Source organism: Ctenopharyngodon idella, chromosome 12 (genome assembly GCF_019924925.1).
Source record: "Ctenopharyngodon idella isolate HZGC_01 chromosome 12, HZGC01, whole genome shotgun sequence".
NCBI classification, from domain to species: domain Eukaryota; kingdom Metazoa; phylum Chordata; class Actinopteri; order Cypriniformes; family Xenocyprididae; genus Ctenopharyngodon; species Ctenopharyngodon idella.
Window position 1 is genome coordinate 25,378,062 of NC_067231.1, and position 19,584 is coordinate 25,397,645.

General features: G+C 38.3%; 1 protein-coding gene across 1 annotated transcript in view; it reads left to right on the forward strand.

The window, feature by feature from the left end:
* The first annotated feature begins 1,520 nt into the window (after nucleotides 1-1,520).
* Nucleotides 1,521-19,584, forward strand: part of LOC127523514 (cadherin-10) — a 56,289-nt gene continuing 38,225 nt past the window's right edge. The window contains exons 1-2 of the mRNA XM_051914283.1: nucleotides 1,521-1,743; nucleotides 9,286-9,624. Coding sequence (XP_051770243.1) covers nucleotides 9,427-9,624 — 198 coding nt within the window. The 5' untranslated portion in view covers nucleotides 1,521-1,743; nucleotides 9,286-9,426. The remainder of the gene's footprint in view (nucleotides 1,744-9,285; nucleotides 9,625-19,584) is intronic.

Genomic DNA, 19,584 nt, shown 5'->3' on the forward strand with positions numbered 1-19,584 from the left:
AGAAGCTTAAGCATGCTTGTTTGACGTGTGAGAACCATTGAGGTTCATTCACGTATTGAGATGAGGTTGTGAGAGGTTTTGTTCTCATGCGTCAATCAAGTGCGGTTCACTGATCAATGTTTATACGTGAATAAAAGCCTAAATTCAATCTGTTCATCAGATAAAGCGATCGAGTTTCTTCAGATAAATTGGTTTAAACTGCTCAATTCATGTGGATTAGTTTTACAAACGCTTTATGAACTTTTTTTGATGAGACAAATTGGTAGTTGCGTAGCTGACTATGGAGAGACAAAAATCTCTCAAATTTCACTTAAAATATCTTCATTTGTGTTTCAAAGATGGAAGGGGTTTAGAACAACACGAGGGTGAGTAATTGATAACCTTTTTTTTTTTTCATTTTTGAGCCATACATTTTCATATTAATACAAGAAGGATCTACAACTTTGGTACTTGTCAATATACGCTGGTCTGTCGCGACTTTTAACTCAAATGCTTTGGTAATATACTACATGATCTGTTAAGTTGGTCTTTATAGCATAAAAAAAACCCAGCTTTCTCCATCGGTTTGTTTTATGTGAGGTGATGGACCAATATGAACTGGAGGAGAGAGCTGGTAATGACACTCCCGCTGAGTGCCTGGACATGGTCCACCCCGCCCCCAACTCCTACCTCACTTTTGCCTCTCTCCTGGTGTTGATTTACTTATTATGGGCTCTTTCTCCTTCATTCCACTGTCATTGAACCCTGATTAGATCAAGCTCGGATCGCTTTGGACAGTTAGCATCGATGAGTCCATCTATCACACAACGTCCATTAGCTGTGGATCGCTACCGCCATCTATTGCCTGCGGTTCTAACGCCCGTGGCCCTCATCTCCTTGACCTCTTCCCTCTCGCTTTCTCGTTTTCTATCTCTCTCAGTCGTTGGCAGTGTATCTTCCTAACCCCCACCCTCCACCCCCCACCCTCCACAATCTGTGGCAAGCGAAGTCAAAACCGCAGCTCCAGGGGAGTAAAGCCTCTTCTTCTCTCTCTACCCTTCTTTTTTCTGCTGTCTTTCATGGGCGACGACTGAGTGGCAGCCAATCATGGGCTCACTCCTGCTGCCACAATCTCCCTGACACTCAAAAAGAGAAAGAGAGAGGGAGAAACGCATATGAAAGGAAAAATAATACACAGACAGACAAAAAAAAGGAGGTAAAACGACAAGTAGAAATCAAAAAGCACAAAAAAATGTAAGACAAAAGGACTAGAATAAGAAAAGAGAGAACAATCAGACAGCTCTCTCTCTCTTTCACACACAGTAAGCTTCAGGACAATGTTCCATCTTACGGCGAAAACTAAGAGGGAAGGTGACAAGCGTGGAGCTTATGCTAAGGCGATATAGAAGTGTGCCTGAAAACACAGCAGAAAACAATGGAGTATAGACAACGAAGGTAAAACTCTCTCTCTCTCAGTGTGCCACTCTCTAGTCCGTCCCTCCCTCCCTCTCCAGCTCTGTTGCTCTTGTGCTCTCTCGGTCCCCCACTCTTGCTCAGACGGATGAGGAGAGTCCGGAAAGAGAGCAGTCATGTACGTAATTTTCTCTCTCGCTCGTTGAATCTAAAGGTTATCATTAAGACAGATGTGCCCTGCAGAGTGGTTGCCGTGGAGATCATTTTACACTGGAGGAACTATTTGATTAAAGAGTGGCTAAGACGGATTTAAAGCAACTGAGAAAGACGTGGCAAACGCAAAAAGAGAGTGTGAGTAGATGGTTGATTAGTTTCTTTTGCAGGTGGTTTCAGATAATGTGTCTAGGATCTAAAGAGATAGTTTAGTCTCTTTTGTGAATGTCTCAATGCCATATTTATAGTCAAGGACTTACTGTACGGGATTTATTGAAGCTTATTGAGTTTATATTGAGAGGAAATTCCTGGCTAGAAACTGTTAAAACTGTGCTGTGCTGTTGAAATTCATATAGACACTGCGTTGGTTCTACTTTCAAAAGATGTTTAGCAGTCTCGCTTGCCAATACGGAAGCAAACTTATGATAAATGATAATTTTTTTATTTTTTATTTTTTATTTTTAAATAAAACCGTATTTCTACATCCAGGTAAGATTGTTATAGGTGCATTAAAAAATAAAAATGACAGCAAAAGATGTGTCTAAAAAACTTCATACGGGCTGGCAGCACTGCTCTGCAGTAAATTTTATTTGACAATTGCTCTGTTATGAATCCTGCAATTACACAAATGCGTTTGCTTGATTCTGATAAGCAGATTATTGCCTTGACCTGTGTGTCATCTGGCAGCTATTTTACAGGCAGCCTCAGTTTGAAGATAAACGATGTGCGTTAATGTGAATGTGTGTGTGTGTGTGAGAGAGAGAGAGAGAGATGTGCTGGAATATTTCATAAATATGTATTGCATTGGACACAGCAAGAGTCTACCCCACTGCTCATGCCTAATCACTCACTCACTCACTGTTTCTTTCACATACACACTTACACACACACACACTTACACACACACACGCACACACTAGGATAAATACAGCCGATCAACTGGATCTCGGTATTGGAGGTCATTAGTGAGCGGTCATTGTTGTCCAACACAAATTAACCTCTAAAGTGCTTGCTGCATTTCTGCTTTCTAAATTAGCCACACTAATAGCATCTCTTTCGATGCAAAACGATTCACTTGGAAACACACACAAAAGGCTGTGAATAGAAGATCTGTCACTGACAGCATACACATTTAGGAGACAAATGTCTAAAGAGAAATTTACAGGCTTATATAACTAACAGATTCTTCTTTTGGAAAGATAAACTTTAAAATAAGATCTCTTTAATTTCTCAGTATTTTCTACATGAGATTAAATTGAACGCAAATGGAGACCTTATGCTTCTCTGATTTTTTTTTTTTCCTCTCTGAGAAAAACATCTTAATAGTCTCCTATGGAAGAGATCTCAACAATGTTTTAAACTTTGCTCAGATTTGCGAGATTTCAAACTCAGAAATTTTGATAAGAACTCACATTTCTTGTGAAATTCTAAGCTATTCACAATAATTGTAAAGCTTCACTCTATGTTGAACTTTAAAGGGTTTTGTCAGGTGCTTCATATATAAAATATTTTAGGGGGTCACATTATGGGATCATTTTATGGATTTAGTTTTAATTAATTGTGTTTTAATTAATTTTATGAATTAAGCATTTCGTAAACACATTATCACTAGGTAAAAAAATGGTCACACTTTAGATTAGGGTCCAATTCTCACTATCAACTAACTATTAACTATGACTTTTGTCTTAATAAACTCATAATTACTGCTTATTAATAGTTAGTAAGTTTCGGTATTGGGATGTAGAATATGGTCATGCAGAATAAGGCATTAATATCTGCTTTAGAAGTATTAATAAACGGCCAATATCCTAGTAATATGCATGCTAATGCAACTAGTTAATAGTGAGAATTGGACCCTAAACTAAAGTGTTACCAAAATTTAAATTACCTGTTAAACTTTAAAGTATTATGCAATCATTTAAGATGTTTCTCCTTATATAGAACCTTTTTTGAATAACGTTCTTTAAAATTGAATCAAGAACCCTATGGTTCTAGAACCCCACTAAACCTTTTTTTTTTTTTTTTTCGTAGAATGTATACTTTGACTTGATGTAAAAGGTGATACGTAAAGTATTTTCACTTCTGCAATTAAAATCTGTCCTGCAATTAACATAGAATTGATATTATGGTAAAAAAGAAGGTAAACAGCCAATCAGAATTCACTTCCTGGATTATGCTTTCAGTAGAAAACCATTAGCATTTATTTTTACCCTTTTATACTGAAGACACATGATATCCAGAGGGAAACTGAGCGAGACACAGATACAGAACTTTCAGTGTTATCTGAGAGAGAGTTAGCTCCACCAAGTGGCTTAAAATTCAGTGCTAAGCAGCAATGAAGATCATGGTTGATTTTGAATCTTTTAAGCCGTCATGACTTTACTTTCACAAACAAACATTTAAAACCACAAAATCCTGCTGCCACAAGCCACAGCCCTGAATTTAAAGTGATGGAAGGGCTCTGCCATATTAAATGTTAAAACAAAACAAACTCAGCGTCCATCTTTATCTGACCATGGCAGAGAGTTTGATGCCCTGCAAGTAATCTGGACAGACCAGGAGGCTGCTTCGATTGTGAGATATCAGACAGGCCTCGGGCAATATTTCAATCTTTTAGACCGCATACGGTCTATATATTATTAAGCGATTTGTTCGTCCTGTTTCCAGAAGTGAAGTTCTCCCATCAAACTTATGAGCTGCATGAAGTCTCCATCCTTTAACGCCTGAGATGTCAAAATCTCAAGGTCAAGAAAAAGAGAAGCACTGAAAAACTTCCCCCAGCAATAATAAGCACGACAAATGCACAGACACAGGCTGCCGTATCCCACATATGGCTCCAGACATCCATCAGAACACAGTCAGGTGTGGACAGAAATAACCCAGTTTCCCTAAATGATCCGTGTCTGATATGGTCTTAGGGGGAATATTCTTGGGATAGAAAAAGGGGGGTGTTTGGAGGCAGATAGCATGAGTGAACGAAGCTGTGCTGAACTCTGGCAGATGTATTCCCTAAAGACAACACTGCCCCAGACTGCTTTTATAAACCTCGGGAGAAAAACAGCAGTATACCTTGCAGACAGGACTACGGCAATTACAGTACATAGACTATGGCGGGTCTGCGTTTGCGGTGGCGGTCTGATCCTGCAGACTTGAGCGGTATATCACTGTCAATCAGGTCTGCAAATTACAAAACGTGAACTTTGACGTCCATTTACAAAATGCCGCTCTGGATGTGCACAAAATGTTTTGTGTGTCACGCAGATCAACGGGGTCAGCCGTGTGGAGTTTTCAGAAAGACAACGCGCCGTCCTCTCTGCCAATTAATTCATAATTATATAGCATTACCTCATTATGCCTCGACTAGCACATCCACATACGCCTAAATTCACATATACACACTAATTAGTCGCTCTTAATAGGACAAGTGAGAAGATTCTTCCTCCTCGCCTGACTCCCTCGCGCATCCTTCGTTCCTCCCCTTATATAGCATCAAGGATCCTCCCTTACTGCTGCTCATGAACAAGTTTTCAATGCACCAATCAAAGTGACAGTCTTAAACATCTGGCAAGAGATTTTTTTCTTTGTTGTATGGTAACAGGCAAAATAATAATAAAAAAGATTCACTGGCCTAATGCTTAATAGGCATGCTGTATCAAAGATTAATATCCAGAATGCTATTAAACCTCAAGGACAGCCTTGAATGATAATTAGAAAATGCAATCATGAGAATCACCACGCATAAATTGGTGCACACAATTGCGGGCATTTTTTTCCAGAACGTTCTTGACATTGCAGAGGAAGGGCTAAACTAAGAGTGCACGATAACATGATTTTCTTTTTTTTTTTTTTTTTTTTTTTTTTTTTTATAACATCTCTGGGTCTCTGGCACCCTATGAGTCCTGCAGTCATCATAGAAACACACAATTTACTGTCTGGGCCTTTTCACAAGCTACACGCTCTCACCACTGTAGTGTTACATCTCCCCAGCAGAGCTGGATATATATACAGCACCTCTCACTCCATTATTATGTTGTGTAAACTTGCAAAAATCTTGTACAGCGTGTGATTTGATAACTCAACTCGCCATGCCTAATGAAAACAAAAGCACCCTGAGGAGGTAAACGTCAATTATTAAACAACGCTTGTGAACACTGGGAACCACAAGTTGTTCGTGCAGGATAAGAATTTTTAATGGCTTAAATCTCATTTCTCAGATTTTTTAGTAATCTCATGTTGTAATCTCAACAACATCTTAAACTGTGCTTAGTTTTGCCAGCATATCAAAGCCTGCAATAAAAAGTCCCATCCAATTCTTCCAAAACCAAAATATCTGAGCTATGCTATCCTCATTTAAAAGCTTTACATTTTCAGAGAAACATAATTGTGTACTCTCTTGGGAACTCCATTAAATCTGATGTATGAAAGCAATCTCTGAACATCAATTCATCAGTTCAACAATTTGAACCACAAATGATTAGAAAAGATCTCAAAAATGTCTCAAACTGTGCTCACGTTTGACAATATACCAACATCTGCAAATTAAAAAAAAAAAAAAAAAAAAAAAACACAATCACATCACATTCTTCCAAGAACAAATGGTTCTGCTATGCTATCTAAATTTTATTGTAGGCTATAGCTCTTACTGTATGTCAATAATTAAACAACAAGCCCCAAGAAGCCGTAGTTTACAGTGAATTTATAACAAGTAATGGGCGTCGTTACCTAAAACCCCCTTAGCTGTTATAAATTCACTGTAAACCACGGCTTCACGGGGCTTATTGCTTTTATAAAATGGTTACCACACAATACAAATATTAAAGCCAAACACTATGTATCAATGCAACTTTCATTTAGTAAAATCATTAAAAGTCTTCCTTTCGCAGGAAAAAAAATAGTCCCTGACCATGAACAGCAACAGAAGTTAGATTTATTACGCCATTAGATGGCGGCAAAGATTGTCTTTAAGAGTGAGTTACTCAGTCGCAAAGACTTTTATATTGAAACTTATTGTGAACACGGAACAAGACGCAAATGACAAATGCTTTGACTAGAGCTGTCAGTGTCAGCAGGGCACGGGAAAACCTATTAAATGTTAAAAGGGCAAAATCGCAGCGGACATTCAAACGGATTTTGTATTATGAACATAGAACCTGAAGAAAAATGCTAAATCTGAATGCAGGTAATACACTCAGTCACTCGATATCTCTCTCACAATACTCTTCTACATAATGCAGTAAGCTTCAATGAACAAAATAGAGAACTAGAGAATAGAGAAATGGAGAACAAACATATGTTTACGTTGCTAAGAGTGGTTTCTAGCAACATATAGCGGAAATTTTACAACGGCTTTGAACGCGGCTCAACCAATCAGAATCAAGGGCCGGAACTATCCGTTTCATAATGTCTGTTTTGGCTATTAATTTATTCTAGGGAATTTTAGGAGAATCATCCGAGACAAGAAAATATGATACTTGAGTGAGAACTATTAAAGGAGAAGAATGTCAATTCTCAAACAGCATTCATTAAATGGAGCCACGATTCATTTAAGCAAACTTCAGGAAACTTTAAAAATACACACAAATACATAAAAAATAAATTAAAAAAAAAAAAAAAATAATAATAATAATAATAATAGTCTCCTATTTCTCACATTTTTCTTTTGTAAAAAAAAAAAGTTAAGATACCAAATTCTGCAATAGACTAAATTATCTGTGCTGCTTTCCACATTCATTTTATAGCTCTATACTCTTGCTGTATGTGAACAAATGTCTATTTTGTGGCTATTTATTTCTTTTAAGGGATTTTAGGAGAATCATCTAAGAGAGAAAAAAAAAAGATACTTGATTGAGACATGAGTGAGAACTATATTAAATCTCCCGAGCTATAAAAGAGCAACCTCTGACTGGAAGAATGGCAATTCTTAAACAGCGTTCATGGATTGGATATATATATATATATATATATATATATATAATGACTCCTGGTTCTCAGAAATCTGCAATAGACTAAACTGTCTGTGCTGCTATCCACATTCATTTTATAGCTATATTCTCTTATTGAATGTGAACAGTTTTTGGCTATTTTTATTTCTCCAATTTTAGAAGAACCATCTGAGATGAATTTGATAGTTAAATGACACATCACTGAGAACTGAATTAAATCCATCAGTGCTATGAGGAGGGGAGTGTCAATAAGCAGACTTCATCAGGCTTTGAAAGAGCGTGCAATAAACATGCATGAATCAGAGAACTCATTTTTATTACTCTTTTGTCCGGGCTCGCCCTTGAGCTAAGACCACGGATGGAAAACGTGTCATAGAAACCGTTAAATCAATCAAGTCGGTTGTGGACCATGACACTGACAGATGGATATTTATCTGTCCGTCAAGGTCATGCCAGAGACTTGAGCAGGTTTTTCTATGCCAGCTGCTGATTACATGCTTCTCTACGACCCTTACTCCAAAATCAAATGTGGGCGGCACTTTCCCTACATAGACACAGACCGTTTCAGTTCGTGCCAATGTGTGATTCATACCGGATGTGAAAGGCTCAGCTTGGTTTCGTGAAAATAAAAATCATGTTTAATTCATAAAGACCTCTGCAGACCTTCTTAATGTCAAAGTTCTGCCCTACTAGCTAACCCTGAGCTGCATTGAAACATATGTCTGAATGGAAGATTGGGCCACAAAAGGCCTCCTCTGCTGAGGCTGACAAAATTCATTACTCGCATTAGTGAAGCCAGTGATTCCACAAATTACAGTAGTCTGCACACTTTCAAACGCTGCCTAGTGAATAATTCCCAACTTCATCCATATCTCATTAAGTAAATTATTTGATTCGTATTCACAAGACAATGTTCATTTACATGCATAACTTCAGTCACATCAAATAGAACTAGAGCCCTAATTTGCTCTTAGACAAAGAAAGGAATCGCTTTGTTCGCTGAGATGGCCCCGTTGACACCGTGTGTGTTTTATTTCTTTCTTTTTCTTCCCCCGTTTGCCTAGCCTCCCCTTCTTTTCTTTGATTCAGATCGTTAAACAAAACGCCACAACATTATGAATCTACTCCTCATTTGCTTGTAAGACCCCTAGAGACTTTTGCCGTAATGAATGCCTGTCAGGCTAACCTGGCTCCTTGGCCTTTTCCTGCAGACTCCTGGAAAATGGGCTTTCGTCAAATGAGGGAAGAAAGATTTATTAGGATTAACTTCCAAAAGCCAATAAATTATGCATACATCCTCCAAATTACCTATCAGAACTAGTCCTAGAGGAGAGACCGCTTCAGTGAGCCGCTGCCTTTGTTTCTTTTACACTAGTTTGTTATATAGAATTGGAAGTCCTCAACATTTTGCAGCACTTCGAGTTTGCTATCGACTTTGTCTATTGCCGTGTTTTGGCGGTAACCGCAAATCTATGCAGAGTGAGGTAAGTAAATGTTTAGAGACGTTCGGGCTCAAGAAGTTCATCAATTAGAGACCACCCAGTGACTGCTGTGTGCTAAAATCACTTAATCTTTTGAGATCAATCAATATTAATGATTCGTTTTCTAGTTAGCCAACATGATTTTTAGTCAGCTAGCATAAACTTACAGAGTGTTGTTGTAATATGTGGCACTCGACCCAGAGGTAATTTAGCAAATGAAATGCTTTCTTAAAGATCTTTTTTTCTCTCCATCACAGGCCCCAAGAAGACAGAACTGAAGAGAATTAAGGATAAGATGCCCCATTTCGTCGGTCCTACTATTCAGCAGTATCTTCAACACAGAGCTCTGTTTCTTAATTGATTCCTTATCAAGGACTCTCCAGGAGTGATCGGATACAATGATAATCAATCAACTTACTTTCCTCCTGTTGTCCTGCTTGCTGGGCTGGAGCAGTGCACTGATCCGGCCGGTGCCTGGAATTAGCACGTTGGATCGGGATGGACGGACTCTACACCGCACTAAACGGGGATGGATGTGGAATAGTTTCTTTCTCTTAGAGGAGTGGACAGGAACTGGAAAGCAGTATGTCGGAAAGGTAAGAGCTGTTACTCTTAGGGTTGAAAAGCTGCAATCATTGGATAGAGATATTATATATAAGCAGAGGTTTTTTTTTTTTTTACCCCTTATGAGAAAGTACCATGGTATTACAATGGTCATACCATGATGATAATACCATGGTATTCTTTCAAATACCATTTAAATAAAATATAATCAAACAGTACCACCAAAATTGCATGCTTTTACCATCTGTATCATGGTACTTTTTCAAAAAGCCCTTTTAGGCTGTTAGCACAATGAAAACTTACAAAGTGACTGTGTTTCAAGTAGGGGTTGAACAACTTCAGATTTTCAGTCGACATTTATGTGATTAAAGTTGAGTCGACTAGTCGATGATGATGTAATTAATGAACAAATAAGGGGCTGTTCACACAGAATGTGCTTTTCCATTCCAATGCCCTACTTTTCCATTGTTTTTCTATGTAAACACATGCTAGACAGACATGTGTAACTGTAGCGCTCGTGTCTTGCGTCTTTTGCAGTGTCTCACGCATGACACGGTATTGTAAAAACACGCCGCTCAAGTTCAAAGCAGTTCAGCTGCTCTTGAGACTGCCCATGTCTTGCCTTTTTGAAAGCAAAAATCTGTGTGAACGAGCCCTAAGTCTGAAGACTCGAAAGCAGGTTGCCTTGTGCACAGCTGTGGCATATGATGCTGCCCACAAATAATTCTCATACATAACAGCTTATTTTTATCAGTTCTTTTGTCTTTAGGTCATTATGTTTCTCACAGATTTCTGCTCGTTCTAGATCTGATACAGATAAAGTAGCACAGTAAAGATTACATTTATATGAATGCATTAGTGGGAGAGTGATTGCATGTGAATTAATTCTACCTGGCAGCTTCTCTCTACAAATAGTGAAGCCCTCTACGCTGTAAACCTGAATAAGTTGGGCTAACTCAAAAAATTTGAGGTAATCAGTTACATCAAATTTTTTGAGTTATGATGTTCCCAATTTTAAGTAAGCAGAACTATCAAGTTTTGAGTTTGTAGTACTCATACATGTTAATTGCTCCTAACTTGAAGAACTGAGTTAGCTAACTCATACATTTTGATAGCAATTAACATAAAATATTTAATTAACTTTTTTATTTTGAGTTCTTGCAAATCAAATGTAGTAGCTCATTGAATTGTCCTGGGTTCAATTCTTAGGGAATTCATGAACTGATAAAATATATACATTTAATGCATTAGATTAAAGCATTTGCCAAATGCAAAAATGGGAATCGAATCTGTGACTGTGGAGTTGCTAGCATCATGGGAATGACAGTATAAAATATGAGCAGTTTAAGTCAGTCTGACCATTAACACACAACACAAATAAGCACAAAGGGTCAGTTACGAGCATGAATCACGAACATCAAATGAACTCATACCTAGCGGATGATGCTTTCAGCATGATAGCTAATGATGTATTAGAACAAAATCAATGAGAATCCAGGCTATTAGAATGAATCGATGTGTGGGATACAAAGTGCCATAATAACCCTCTTTATATTAATGACCACATCCTGACGTTCCAAAACAGAAATGATTGTGTGGGTTTAACTCAAAGGCTTACATTATAACCACGACCTGATAATAACAGCTGATGTCCGGGCTTTCAACATGCACGAATGATGCATTTTAGCTAAGATCAACTCGGGACACGAATCAGTGGAGAGTCAAACCTCGACGTGCCAGTTGTTGAAAGGTGGGCCTACCAGTGCAACACGATTCGGTTCAAATCAAATGCAACTCGTGTGGCGTCAGATCAGAGTGGAATGCTTGTCAAGCCACCGGCGTCAGAAAGCAGAGACAGCAGCAGTTACAACCCCAGTGCATGAGAGGAGGGGGTTGGTGCAGCCCGTCGACGGCCAATTTTATGTCAAAGACTTCGGCTTTCATCATCGCATTCATCGGCTATGAGTAAACGTGATGTTTTGGGTGGAGAGAGGAGTGGTAACACAGACAGATCAACATCTCTTCCTCTTATGGCGCAGGGTTGTTTTTGTGGAGAATACTGCAAGAAAAGAAACATGTGAGCGCACGGAAACAGAAAGGCAAGCAAGCAAGAGTGGGTGAGGAGAAAACAATAAATCAATCAAAAACGAGAATGAGATTCCGCCCTCATAGCGTTGCATTTTACGTGACAAGGCAACAAAACAGCGCTGACTGCGAAGAGTCCATCGGATGAGGAAGTGTCAGACTCAGCAGTGTCCTGGCCTCCTTCCCAGAGCTTTGATGCTTCTCTCTTTTCTCTAGCTCTCTCTCCTTCTATCTCTCCTTCTTTTCCCGGCTGCTGCGTTTCTCTGGCATGACAGCAATCACATGCTTTTGGCCCGCTTCTCATCTACCGTCCACTCTCGTTCCCAATTAAAGTGCCAGAAAGACACAGGGCTCCCATAAATACTGTAGGAGGGCGAGGGAGAACGAAACACCCACATGCTGGTTCGGGGAGACCACTGCGGAGCGACTTGATCATCCATTCCATCCATTTCCCCCCATTTCTTACTAGTGTGTGTGTGGGTGACGTCTTGTGTAGCCCAATAGATTGGTACTTAGAGCCCCGGCAAGAAGCCATCAAAGCCATTGATGGTTTTCATCATAAAGATAATTCAGCAACCTTTACGGAGCCTTGTGGGATACCATATTTATGTCTATCGAACCAAGGCCTCCACTGGCCCCCTGACACAGGCAAGTCCTAAAAGAGGATTTATTTGCCAGTGTGGAGCCAGAAATAATCCATAAAATGGGAAGAATATTTCCAATAAAACAACAGTCCTCTCATCGCTTGCTTCAGCAGAGGTCTGTTTCTACTTTGTAGTCTACAGCCATTTGATGTGTTTTCACAAGAAGCATCTATATTGTACAACTAAACAATACAAACAGTTTCAAGTAGTTCAACAGTCAAGTAGTTTTTTAAAGTAGTTTTTTAAAGTAGTTAGCTACACAACAAGCTACAAACAACAACTATAGTTAACTACATTAAAGGGGTGGTTGATTTATGATTTCACTTTTTTAACTTTAGTTAGTGCTGTTTGAGCATAAACAACATCTGCAAAGTTACGACGCTCAAAGTTCAATGCAAAGGGAGATATTTTCTTTTAAAGAATTCTCTGCTTAAGGACTACAACATATGGCTGGTAGGGACTACAACAAGCTTCTTCCTGGGTTAGTGACATCACTAATCCTAACATTTACTTAACCCCTGCCCCCAAGAACACGCAACAAAGGGGATAAGGCCATGTTGGGCTGCTTTAGAGAAGAGGAAGAGTTGTTGTAGTAGAGTGTTGTTGCCATGCCGTCATTTTACATCGCACTGCTTCACAAACGAGGGTCAATGCTGGTTTTACACAAAAGATTAACATGACGGCACATGCTAGTCGATGAGTTGAATCAACTCCACAGCAACTATATAAATGTATTCACTAACCATTCAGAAACGTCCAGTTGCATTCTAAAAGTTGTAACTTCTTCCTGAGTCTCTCCATCAGTGTCCGACTCCGGTTTAAACAATGTAAGGCTGAACACCGTTACTGACAATCGTCATTTTGCTGCGTGAGATTCTCCAGCTTTGTTGTTGTTGAGCAAATGAAGCACGAGCTGTTAAAGCTCCGCCCTCTTTTGGAAAGCGTCCAGGAGCAGCAGCTCATTTGCATTTAAAGGGACACACACAAAAAAGGCGCGTTTTTGCACACACCCAAATAGGGGCAAATTTGACAAGCTATAATAAATGATCTGTGGGGTATTTTGAGCTGAAACTTCACAGACACATTCTGGGGACACCAGAGACTTAAATTACATCTTGTAAAAGGGGCATAATAGGTCCCCTTTGAAAGAATATATGTTTTGACAGTTGTATACAGTAAGCTGTGGTGTTTTCAAGTTTAATTCGTGGTATTTCATTTGAGCAGTATATATATGGCATAAATGGATGATAAAAATATAAATTTACAATAAATACCAATAATAAAACCAGAAAACTCAATTTATACAAACAGTAATAATGAGCCATATATATTACTTATATATAACGTCACTGAATAATGAATAATTCGACACTACCAACACTGCAACTAGGATGAATATAAAAGTGAGAGATTCTATATTAGCACTAATGCTCTACAGAGCAAGTAAACTATAATTTATAATTCAGTTAGTTCATGATATGAGAAAACAGCAACTGCTTAGAATTAATATGAAGCTGCATCAGGCAGAAATGCAAAATAAACAGGATTAAAGAGGCAGTTTTCTAAATGTAATTTCATGATGACTCAACCTTAAATTTACTGAGAAATATTTCACATTTTAACAGCACATACCAATATGTGTATAAAAGAGAAAACTCACAAACCAGAAACATCAGACTGGCCATCCACTGGTCATTATTATGACCGCCCAGGCGTTGTGGCCCTGTTGTGCAGAAAGAAGCTCAGAAGTGCTGAAGCCTGCCATGCATTTTGCCGCTTTTGTGTCATGAGTTTGATGTGGGGGCAGCGGCTCACATGGCGTGCCATCAGCGCTATTGATGTGAACAAAATCCTATTAACCTTCTCCAAACCCCATAATGCATTGTGCAAATAAACCCGTTCCCGTTTTCCCGGTGAGCTCTCTTCTTCTGTCTACCTAACCCTTTTGATCCTCTTCACGTAAATACTTCAATAAAACAAAGAAGAAAAAAAAATAGAATGCCATGATTTTGATCATTTTTGCAGCCATTAATAACAGAAAAGCAGAGAGTGATGGCTCATATTTGAATGTTTAAATATTTAGCACAGGTTCATTAGGACTTGTCAGGATTATAAACTCATCTGAGCGTGGAAAACCACATCATGAAGCGATAGAGGGGAAACTCAACTGCGTGTTAATCTGACAGTTGTAGCACTATTGCAAGTGTCAAATAATTATGTGATATATTATGGCAATTCTAAATATTAAATGTTAAGTGAGATAACATCATTTTCCAAATATTCCAAAATAATAACTAAAATACTCCCCCTCCCCCATCGTCATCTTCTCAGGCCATTTCCAGTTTGATTTTGACGTGATTAAGCGGTGATTTTGAAGTTGTTTACTCAGTTTTTAATTAGTATTCCTATTAACACCATAATGTTGTTCATTCAAACCATAAAAAGATTTAAATCGATTCACAAACCAATATCGCATTAACCAATCATAACAAATCCTATCCAATCATAGTGCGATGGAGGCATTGCCTCTTATCACAGGACTTTCCCCTATTCATTTTCAATTACCACCCACCAAACCCACTGCATGCTTTAGGGGGTCTGTTAAAACTCAATGGGCTCAGGCAAGGGAGGCAAGAGAGACGCAGACTAAAAAAAAAAAAAAAAAAAAAAAAAATGACATACATTTTAACCACAAATGCTCATCTTGCACTAGCTCTATGATGCGCCATGCATTACGTAATCATGTTGGAAAGGTCATGCGGGACGTAAATGAAAGTACCGAGCAAGTGTTTACAAAGCGAACGTGCAAAGACTAAGTCAAAGGGCCTTTACAAAAAAAGGTAAAACAAAGATGTCGGACGATTTTGAAGTTGGAGGAGAAAATGAGATGGAGTTTTTCGCCCTACCGTGGTACTTCCGTGTATGTTGCATTTTGTAATATTTAGCATACTCTCTGGGTAAATAAGTAAATACTTTGCAACGTTAAAAAAGTATGTTTCCATATACAGTAGTATGAATGTAATCTGGACTCACTACATTTGTCATATTGTCATTGTCATGTGACCTACCAGCATCAGTTTTGTTGCTTCATTGCCATTCATAAATCCCCTTCTGTGGCCTCATGGGATAGTAAAGAGTCCATTGAATGGGCACTTCAGGATCTCACTGGAAGTATTAGGTCATCCGGGAACTTTTTGCCTTCTATTTCTTGGATACTGTGAATTTGAACACACTACTCTTTTCACATAAGTTTTTCACCAACTATATAGTATATAGTATGTTTTTAATATATCTTTTACATGTATTGTTTTCATACTTGTTTTTTTATTATTATTATTTTTAGATTTTAACTCGTGACCTGTCACCCCTTAAATAAAATATTATGACAGTATCAATATCTAACATCATAGTTTTTATAATAATAATAATTATTTGTACATTGTTTGTTGTATGCAAACAATGTACAAATGACTAAAATCTGCCAAGAAACAAACTTAACGTGTTGGATAAAAACTGATAAAGGTCTTGCAGATTTTTTCTTTTTCTTTTTTCCCACCACTTTCTGTCACGGCAAAGTCAGGCCTCACAGGAACCTCCAGCTATCTAAGTAGTTGCAGTGCGTGTCCTTATCCACTCAAATGAACCAGCAGAGTCCACAGCCAGCAGAGGAGATTAGAAGAGAGAGAGAGAGCTTTGCTGAGTTTGGGTTGATGCGCTTTTCAACTCCTCAGAGAGTCTGCATGCGATGAAATCTGTTGCAAACCTCCGTGAGTGACAGAAAAAAAAATGTAAAAACTACAAAGCAAACCGCATGGCCTTATGATTGTGAAACTACAAAAGGGGTGACCAGGGAGGGACGAGACAGCGAGAGGGAGATTGCACCGTAGTGTTTGTGTCGAGTTAGTCAACTTGAATGTGACTCGGTCCTACTCTGAGTGAGCTCAAGATATACACAAAGAAAGAAATGGGGGGGGGGGATACATAATTATTCTGTATCCGTTCTGGGCTCTGGCTCTCATTTTCACAATCTCCTCTCTGCAGTACTAAGCAAGTGTTCACCACCGACCTGACAAGAATTGTCAATGATTTCTCCCGTGCTCGGCTGACAATCCCTCTGTGTGAGTGCAGGGGATTTAATTCCTAAAGCTGCTCCGAGTCAAAGGCTAATTTTGTGCTACGCGAATTAGCAAAGGCAAATGAAAGCAAGGCCGGGATAAATCCACGCTGCCTTTACTTCATATTCAACTGTCAGCTCATTATAATCAAGAACCTCCTTCAAAAAAAATGGAAAAAGCACACATTCGCTTGGAATACTGGCACGCTCCATGTGTTTCTCCATGTTGCCTCTTTGGGGACACGGTCGAATTTTTGACTGGCAGAGATTATTTAGGCAACCTCACGCCGGAGACATATTCCTGCCAATAAACAAAGGGTATCTGTTCAGGATTGCCGGTGCCACAGAGAGTGCAGTGTTGTGCCAAAAAGTGCTCCCAGAGCAAATGAGCAAGTGATCAGTATTCAGTGCCATGCGGCACTCTCCCTGTAGTGCATCTGAAATGAACAGAGGGATTGTGGTTAGGATTGAATCAGGATCTATGAGGCCGAATCAAATCGCTCATATTTTTTCATGAGTCACTGCGAAAGGCCGCCACATGGCCAACAGACGCCTTATTCTGAAATGTCTTTTAATTCGTCCCCAGAGGCCCAGAGGTGCTTTGCCTTTTCCTTTTTTTTTTTTAAGCTTTTTTTTTTTTTTTTTTTTTTTTTTGGAGCTGGCAGTAATTAGGACACCCCTAGTCTTCCAGTGAGCAGCCAAATGGAAAACATTGGCTACACTGTGGAAACGAAACATCTGGTGTATTGTGATATAGACCTGTTGGAAAATAAATAAATAAATGGGGTTTACAATCAATTAGGCAAGTTACTAAGGTGCCAGCAGCTATAGCATTCGTACATGTGCCGTGTGTTCACGAAATGCAACGATTTTTGTCCAAAGCAGCGTAAACAACCAACAGAGCAAATATAAACTTGTACTTTAAGGCTAAATGGAATGTTTGTGTGAAGCACCATGTTAATTTAACTTCTAAAGATTATTTTTTCAGGACAAATATCTAAAAATTCTTAAATCAAGATACATTTACGTACTTGAGAAGCAAAATTACATGAGATATTGAGTTTTGTTTTCTGTTTTTGGTTAAAGCAAGACAAAATATCTGCCAGTGGGGTAAAAAAATGATCTTTTTTTTGTCCTTAAATTAAGTTTATTTTTCTTACCCAATTGATGGATATTTTTTTTCTTGTTTTAAGCATAAACTTAATTTTGCTCCTTTTTTTCCCAGAAAAAAAACAACAACATTTTGCTTCTCAATTAAATGTATTTTGACAAGAGTGTTTGGGGCCTAAAACTAACTTTTTACCACACCTGCCAATGACCAGTGACTTAAGAAAATTTACGGCCATAATTTTTTATTTTTGTTTTACTGGCCTTGAAACATTTTTTTGCAAAAACAGGCAGTTAAGACACCAACATTTTAGATAGGCTTATCAGTGAAAATTCACAATTATTGATACCACAGCTAAAACTATACTGTAAAAAATTATTTTCATGATTTGTTATCACACCATTTTTTCCTTTTGTCAGATCAACTTAGATAATTAATGTGGTTCAGATAACATAATATTTTGAGTTTCTGTCGAATAAACCAATCACCTTAATTGCATTAACTCAAATTTTTAATTTCAATGAACTCAAAATTTTAAGGCAACCAGGTACAGTAACTTTTTTAAGTTAAACCAACAATTCTTTTTTACAGTGTACTAGCCTAACTAATAGAAATTTAAAACATTATTAAAGACAAGTAAACAGCTAGTAGTAAAATAAAAACAAATAATCAAATTACAAGCAAAAGCACAAATAAATACAATATAAGAAAGATACAAATGGAATAAACAGTGCTTTTCAGGTTTTTCAGGTAGGTCAGAAGTAGGTCTGTCAGGTACAGAAATGTAAGCAAATGCAGAATAACACTGCATAGTCTTCACTGTATAAAATAAACATCCTTATTAATGTTACTAAGTTATTCACTCAAGAGCAGTGAGTGATTTTTTTCTTTGTCATTTGTTGTTTGATTAACATTAAGAACACAGCAGCAGGAATATTAGGCTGCTGTCACTTTAGGAGCGAATGCACGGATCTAATATACTCATACTGTACACGTGTTTACTTTCTCAACTGTTTACGTTCACTTAAGACATAACTGATTGATCATTTTTGACAAAATTTTGTGTGAATCTGTCCTCTCAAGTGCAAGAAGACGTGAAAGAGAGCTCAATTCAGTATTTTCTGGGCATGCACACACAAAATTTTGCACACGGGTAACAAAATAAACCCCTTCTTGCGTATTCTTGTGGTTGTATATAAATTGTCAAGGCTTAAACATTTGTGACAAGGCAATGCTGGCCTGTCAGCTGTCCTGAGCATTCACGTTTTTCACATTCATGCATCGTTAGAATTCATAAAAATGTTACCAGCCAACTGACGAGTGACACCATTTTATATACTCGCCAACGCCGATTTTTACTCGTAGTTAGCGCTTGCCGAGTGTTAATTTTAGGCCCTGTTTGTACTGGAAAACAAGACAGCAATACTAAAAAAAATTTTTTTCACAGTGTACTTTCCTGTTTGTTGATCTAAACCCTCTGCCCTCACGGGTCCATTTAGCATTTTTCAGGTCTGCCTGAATTTGTTTGCACTGTGCAAGAAGAAACACAACTTTTCCGAGTTTTCAAATGCTTTATATTTAGAATGAAGCACTGTGAGTTAATGACTTAAAAAGCGCTGAGACTTGTAAATTACTGCTTCTAAACACTGTCAATGTTTATTCAGGCTTTTCATTCTCTGCAAAACATTTTTAACGAATATTTCCTGCTCTCTGACTGCTGAAATAACATGCAACGGTTAAATACTCACCCGCAGCACTTTATAGAACAAGACAGGTTGTTATGAGACGCATTACGCTTTTGCTAAAGCGGGGCCAAAAACATCTTTCACACATCGCCTTCATTCCTGCAGGGAATTTCAGGCTCGGCCACAGTCCACCTCAAATTAATGACCTAATGAAGCCTGTTGTTGTCGTTCAAGCGTGTGTTTACCTCAGAGATTAATGCAATGTTTTATGTATACCCTTTAAGCGCGCGTAGACGCTCGCCTGACAAATACCAATTAGCCCTGAGAAGCTGGGGTTTGTATTGGCTTTATGCGGT